General features: G+C 39.0%; 1 protein-coding gene across 1 annotated transcript; it reads right to left on the reverse strand.

Moving 5' to 3' along the window:
- Positions 1-5,600: 5,600 nt before the first annotated feature.
- On the reverse strand, positions 5,601-7,247 carry LOC131511462 (keratin-associated protein 24-1). The gene has a single exon (XM_058729110.1). The coding sequence runs from the start codon at positions 7,213-7,215 to the stop codon at positions 6,460-6,462; it is 756 nt and encodes a 251-aa protein (XP_058585093.1). The 5' UTR covers positions 7,216-7,247; the 3' UTR covers positions 5,601-6,459.
- Positions 7,248-7,727: the final 480 nt, after the last annotated feature.

The following is a 7,727-nucleotide window of genomic DNA, read 5'->3' on the forward strand; positions in this document are numbered from 1 at the left end:
AAAAAATAAATAAATTAAAAAAATAAAAAATAAATAAATTAAAAAGGGAAATATTTTGTGTTTTTGAATCACATTTCTCTTAAGTATTAAGACCTTAGAATGAGAACAGTCAAAAAAGAAGCACCTAAAATTTTCAGGACTCTAGACTGTAAGGCACCGAAAACAGTGGTGGGAGCTGAGATTCCATTCTCTTCCCATCTGTCAATGACCTGATTATAGATACACAACGTGGTCATTTACTGAGTCCCACCTGTCAATCAGATTTAAAAAACAGACAAAAAGAACATACACACTGAGCATAGTGAGTCGTTGAAGAAATGATTTTATTAGCTCTGAGACAACAGGTACGCATATCTGATCAAGGATTCACCTCACTGCTGATTCACTTCTGAAGTGAATCTAGAAACTTTAATTTTAGTAGGTTCTGTTGTAGGTGGAGATTTTAGCATGGGCAGCACAGTGTTGGTGGTTATGAATAAATACAGAGTTACATAGTTTTGAGATATTCTTTATGATATTTGGAGTGACAATATGGTTAATTGAACTGTCAGGTGAGACTTCTAATTCATCAAGGGCCTCCGGGTGGATGAGATCTGTTTTTCTTAAACAAATCATGTGTACTACACCCATTGTATGTTGAGAATGTTGATAGGCATTTTGTGTAGAACTCAAAGAAAAAGACACAACTGAGAACCTCCATGCAACAGAAGTTTACAAATCTCTTAGTGTTCACACTGGGCTTAGAAATGATGTAGATTTATTTCTTAACCATTAGAAAATATCGTAAATGATGGGCGCTTCGATGGCTTAGTCAGTTGTGTGTCCAACAATTAATGTTGGATCAGGTCATGGTCCCAGGGTTTGGGGATCGAGCCTCACATCAGGCTCCAAGCTGCTTAAGATTCTCTCCCTTTGGGCACCTGGGTGACTTAGTCAGTTAAGCGACTGGCTCTTGATTTCAGCTCAGGTCATGATCTCACGGGTTGTGAGTTCAAGTCCGGCATCGCTCTGTGTTGACAGTTCAGAGCCTGCTTGGGATTCTCTCTGTCTCTCTCTCTCTCTCAAATAAAAATAAAAAGGAAAGAAAATATGGTAGCTGAAAGAAGGATTCAAAAAGATATTGGCTAATCCTACAGTTTCAAGATAGCAGAGAGAAACAAACAGGAAAATCATGCAATTATACTCAGACCTTTGATAGCATCCTCAATGCAGTAGCTTTATCAAGCTTTAAAACTTTGTTATAAAGTAAGTTGTTAGTTATCTAAACATAAACTTTTAAGTACATAAATTAAACCAGAGACTTCAATCATTTATTAAGTCAACAAAGCATTAAATAAATTCTAGGGTAGAATTTTGTTTGATTTATAGAATTTAGGATAGTAGATGTACATGCAAATTCATTGTATTTCTTTCTGTGCCGTTTATGAGAGAGATAAGGAGTAAAAAAAGACTCAAATGCTTATATTTAGATTTGTAAAATGTTTACAACAGTAGAAAGTAGTATTTTAAATCCGTAAGTAGTTTTTTTTTAACAAAAAAATAAGTCTCCTTTTATTTGGGGAGTGGAAAGTGTTGGTCAACTGTGCAGTGAAATGTGTGGGAAAAGAAGTAATTCATCTGTGTATTTTTTTTTAATTTTTTTTTCAACGTTTTTTATTTATTTTTGGGACAGAGAGAGACAGAGCATGAATGGGGGAGGGGCAGAGAGAGAGGGAGACACAGAACCGGAAGCAGGCTCCAGGCTCCGAGCCATCAGCCCAGAGCCTGACGCGGGGCTCGAACTCACGGATCGTGAGATCGTGACCTGGCTGAAGTCGGACGCTTAACAGACTGCGCCACCCAGGCGCCCCCATCTGTGTATTTTTTAAGTGCAAATTTAAGAAGACCTCAGCTGGATTCTACAAATTAGCTGCCATTGGAGCTATGGGCACAGTGTGTTATTTATTAAGCATATGTTGTGCCTAAGTGAAATTAAACAGACACGTATAAATCTTTACATTCTGTGGTTTTCTAGAAGGAAATGTGTGATAGAGGACTGATGCCTACTTCACTTTGCTATTCAATATTTTTACTAACAGTAGCATAGGAGAGGTTGTTGATTATGTACTCTACGAAGTCATAGAATGGAACCAACTTTATTTGTCAGTATTGTTCTTTTGGTTTGCTTTTATTTTTCTTAATTACTTAGGGAATCAAAGCAGTATAGTTAAATCTAAAAATCAATTTGAAAATCACCAACTACCATTTCTAAAACTCCCCGAAGTAATACAACTTAGATTGTGTTTTTCTAGAGTTTTTGATTTTATTCAGATAGGTAGATAGATAGATACAAAGGTACATAGATAGATCGTAGATGATTAATAACTTTGAGAAGTATTCATTGATATGTGTGTTTATACATAAAATGTCACAGCTCATTTATCATAGTTTTGTAATGTTATTAATTTTGTAATGTTTTTCATCATACAATTCATATGGATCTATATGTTTATATGTCTGCATGGATCTTGTCTGTATGGATCACTGTTTTAATCTTGTAAAATATATGTTAGTATAACTGCATTATATTTTATTTCATAGTCTCACCTTGATGGACTTTTCCAATGTTTCGAGTTTTTTCAGTATCCAGGCGGAGCTAAAATAAATATTTTCAGACTTGAAAGAATGTTTCTGTAGGGGAGATACTAAGAAGTAGAAGCATCTGGCCATACAATGTGTGCATTTTAAATATTAACATTTATAGCAGCTTTTTCAAATTCTGCTACCAGCGCAAATGTGTGAGAATATGTTTTTAGGGGCACCTGGGTGGCTCAGTCGGTCGAGCATCCAACTTCAGCTCAGGTCATGATCTCACGGTTCGTGGGTTCAAGCCCCATGTTAGGCTCTGTGCTGACAGCTTGCTCAGCTCAAAGCCTGGAGCCTGCTTTGGATTCTGCGTCTCCTTCTCTCTCTGCCCCTGTCTCGCTTGCACTCTGTCTCTCTCTATCTCTCAAAAATAAATAAATGTTAAATAAAAAAGAACCAAAGAAGAAAATAATATGTTGTTAAGTGACTTAAGTAACTTTAAAATCCTTGCCAGGGCACCTGGGTGGTTCAGTTGGTTGAGCGTCCAACTCCAGCTCAGGTCATGATCTCGCAGTTCCTGGGTTCCAGCCCCGCGTGGGGCTTGCTGCTCTCAGGGCGTGGCCCACTTCGGATTTTCTGTCCCCCTCTCTTTCTGTCCCTCCTCCACTTATGCTCTTTCTCTCAAAAATAAATTTTAAAAAAAAGTTTAAAAAAATGTTTTCAGTGTTTGCCAAGTGGATGGTGAAAAATAACGTATTTATAATTACTAATTCCTACTTGGTGGAACATTTTCCAATTTTTTTGGGCTACGTGTATTTCCTTTACGAGTAATTGCTCATATTCTTTATTTTCTCTTAAGTCACTTTTTTTTTCCTTTTGTGCAGTCTTAAATATTTTGAACAGTAATTTTATGGTGCATGTTGTACCTATTTTCTCTCAATCCTGCTTTTTTTGTTTGCTTCTTAGGCTTTTTATTATTTGGTTATCATTGACATATAACCTAATAGTTTCAGGCGTGACGATTTCTCACTGGGACTACTTGTTAGGTTGTAGGTTTACAGAAAGTTTGAGTGGGAAGTACAGAAAATTCTCATACACCTCACCCCGCACACATACTTTTGCCTTATTTAAAAGAAAAAAAACATTGTTAATGTTTATTTATTTTGGAGAGAGAAGGAGACAATGGGTGAACAGGGGATGAGCAGAGAGAGGGAGACATGGGATCCGAAGCAGGCTCTGAGCTGTCAGCACAAAGCCTGACGCAGGGCTCGAATTCACAGACTGTGAGATCAGGACCTGAGCCGATGCAGGACACTCAACCCACTAAGCCACCCAGGCGCCCCACTTTTGCTTTATTTTAAATTTCTTTATGTCTCCTCTTGTCAAGAGCTTTTGATCTTGATGTCACCACATGTGTAAGTCTTTTATTTTATAACCATGACTTGCCTGTTCTTATTTAAGTAAGTCTTCACTGTCCAAGATGTTTATTTAATTCAATGTCTTATATTTTCTCTCAATTTTTTTTTCCACTGGTGAGCTTAAGTTGCCTTCCCTTGGATCAAAGCAATCTGCGTCTCTTTTTTAAATGTATCTATTACCGCCACCACCCTTTGCCCTCATTGCATGCCCGTACGCCAGTCAGCTCACCATTCAGGTATCATTTCAGTTCCTTTTCTTCCACCAAGAATTCTCTAATTCTCCTATTCGAGTCCTCCCTCGGATTTATTTCACATTGTACTCCAAATGGTTGAGGCAGTATCATGTGGGTTTCAGTATGTTATTCCTCTGAATAGTTATGGAGAACAGGATGTATAAATCTTGGTATCCCCGAAGAATCTCATTCGATGCCTCAAAGAATAGGCTTTCTATTACATTTTGTAAAGAGAAAGACTGTATGTTTAGTTTGGACACCTGAATACTCAGTGGGGACACACAATAATTATTTTCAAACACTTGAACCCTGTCCAATGTTGAAGGAATTAAACTGGTCCTATATGGCCAATGGATGGCTGCTAAGAACAATTTGATTTGTGTCAATATAAAGAAGAAATTGTCGGGGCGCCTGGGTGGCTCAGTGGGTAAAAGCGGCCGACTTCAGCTCAGGTCATGATCTCGAGGTCCGTGAGTTCGAGCCCCGCGTCGGGCTCTGTGCTGACAGCTCGGAGCCTGGAACCTGTTTCAGATTCTGTGTCTCCCTCTCTCTGACCCTCCCCCACTCATGCTCTGTCTCTCTCTGTCTCAAAAATAAATAAACGTTAAAAAAAAATTAAAAAAAAAAAAGAAGAAATTGTCAACAAATAGAATTCTCTGAAAATGAAATGAACTCGCAAAGGAGCGACTTGATTGTCCACAGACATACTCAAGCAGAAGTAATGCAGTAAGACTCCTCCTGTAATTCTTTCTTGTACAGAGTAGGCCTACTGAATGAGTACCTAAAAAGGTAGCCCCTTTTGTATGCTTCAAGAGCTTTAATTTTAGACTACTGCTATTGATGACCTTCCATTCTTCCCATTTCCACAGGCCATTTTATTGACTTTAAACATGATTTGCTTTTTACTTACAAAAATCTTAGGATAGATATTAAATTCTACCACTGAGATGGGTGATTTTATTTTCACTTTTTGGAGAACGTTTTAGAGGTTAAATCATTTCTCTCTGGGTTCAATATCAAATATATTCCAAAGCCCAAACTTTGTCTTCAAAACCAATAAATACACATATTGCACAGGGAAATATATATACATTGAATGCTTTATATAATTTGTATTAAATTGATTTATTTTATAAATGTTTTCTCCCAATTTTTCTATATACATATCAATCACAGACACTCTAAGAGAAATGCCACTCAATGTGTTAAACATCTAACAGAACAAAACAAGTAAAAGTCCTAGGAATTCATCTTCTATCTTTTTTATGTTTTTGATTAGGCTATTAAACCAAATGACAGGAAACTAGTGTCTCTACAAAGCTATGCATATTGCCCAGAACATTGATAACACTTTAGTGAATATGAAATAAAACATAATGCAAAATCATTATTTCCCAATAGAAGTTTGTTTATTAACTACAAACCAGGACCTTTTCTAAAATCAGAAAGCAATAATTCAGCAGGGGAGGATTATAGCAGAATCATGAATATAGATTATCACTAACCATGAACAGTCTGTAAGAGTATTTTGTCATTCTTTCAACAAACAATTCTTGTGCTGCTACTCCTGAGGCTCTCTTCTCGGCATTGAGAACAAAAGCCAAATGCCGGCCAGTTGAGGACTCCAGGCCTTCTTTGGAAGAGAAGATTTGCTGAAGGTCTTCCGATTCTGAGCTGTAGTTGGACATTGCTGCTTGCACATCCTTATAATCAGTCAGTAGGGGATGGGTGAAAGAGCTCAGCATAGCTTCTCTAAGGCAATGCTCTCTCTTAGCTCATTAGCAGGATGCTAGTTAAGCAGTCCACAAAACTATTGATGAAAAGCAAAACAATCTAAAAGAACATGCTGAAATCATTAGCCAAACCAAAAAGACCCTTCTTTATCAAGAAGGTAGGGGATACTCCCACTGGCAGACAACTGAGAGCAACAGTCACAATAAGAAAGCTGGCGGTGGTTGTATTTTATGTGGAATCTCTTCGGTGCATCCATCATAGTCAATCTCAGAACAATACTACCTTCAGGGTCAGGTCTCAACACAAAAGACATTAACAAAGCAACAGGAGAAAAAAAAGCTAGCAAGTGAGGATGATTGTGGTTAAACAGTTCTAGAGTTGTATTTGAGGTAACATAGTAAGATTCTTAGGAGGCATGAAGAAATTCAGCAGACTATTAGGGAAGATGACCACGTGGTAGAATATGCCCCACTGGACAATTTCCAGTAGTCACAAATGCAATTGGTTGATCAATAGCAACTCAGAGGTCTGCAACTACTGCATAAATACCTCAGAGGAGGAAAGGTACTTGGTATGTAGCTCAGAGACTGGAAGTTTCTAGAAAAATATCTCAGCGGTTGGCAGCTCATAGGTCCATAACTTGGATATCGGGAACGTCTCATCAAATAGCTTTGGAGTTGGCAGCTTCTGGGGATATAACACGATGGTGAGAAGCCACTGCGTATGAAGCCAAGATTTTGATAGCTTCTATACCCCGAGCTACCCAGTCTGCAGTAGTTTAGGGGCCTGAGACTGTTGGACAAGCAATTGAGTTGCCCAAAGCATTTGAAGCCATTGCTGAGGGTCTGGCAGGCTTTAGATGCACATGGGCTGGGTGCGTAGCAATCAGATACGTACCCATCGATCTGAGTGCATGGGCTGCAGCTGGGGTCGGAGCCAATGTTGGTAGTTTCACAGGCACTGCCAACGTTGCCCACTGTCGGAGAGTTGCAGGGCACAGAGGAGTTTGTACAACTTGCAGTACAGGTCTTGAGCTCACGGCTGGGAGATTCACAGCTTGGTGTTTCAGCATAGGTCTCTTGGCAGTTATCCAGGAGCCAGAGATTTCCTTGGTAGCTGCTGGGTAAGCAGAGCCCAAAGGTAGGGCTTACATCACTGGAGCAAAGAGCAACAGAAGGAGTCGCTGGGATGTAACAGTGAGTTCTGTAGGATGTTCCATTGCAATCCCCAGGACAGCCCAGGAGCGACATGGAGCCTGACTGCATGCTCAGTGATGGCTGTGAAGGTATGCTGCTACTATGGCCTGCGGACTTCTTATATCCTTCCTGGAGATTGTCTGCAACCTCCCCAGACTCTCTTCCTCCTCACTGCCTGGAAGAACACACCAACATCTTATTATGTGTGTTGTTTCACTACATCTGCTGATGTCTTTGCACTCCTATAAAAATAAGTTTATTTTGATCCTTCAAGGTATTTATCATCGTCACTTTGATCATCACCCAATACTCATTGTCTTTAGACCATAGCTTCAGTGAATAGTGGTTTTAATGTTCATAAGCAAACTCTCATCTGCCAATAGGTGGTTAACAAGAGTTCACATGTGTATGGGCTTCTGCAGCACGGTTATTAAAGGGTGAACAAGGATTCAAGCAAAACAAGCAACCTGTGCTTTTCCATTCTTTTGACTACTGCAAAATAGTGCAGGACTTAATCCTATCTTGTGAGCTTAGCTGAATACTTTGGCTGTCTCACTACTGTTGCTTAAAAGAAAAAGTAA

Source organism: Neofelis nebulosa, chromosome 5 (assembly GCF_028018385.1).
Source record: "Neofelis nebulosa isolate mNeoNeb1 chromosome 5, mNeoNeb1.pri, whole genome shotgun sequence".
Taxonomy (NCBI): Eukaryota; Metazoa; Chordata; class Mammalia; order Carnivora; family Felidae; genus Neofelis; species Neofelis nebulosa.

Bases quoted from the DNA above. Each gene is read 5' to 3' on its own strand.
- LOC131511462 (XM_058729110.1), bottom strand. From the start codon at position 7,215: ATGCAGTCAGGCTCCATGTCGCTCCTGGGCTGTCCTGGGGATTGCAAT.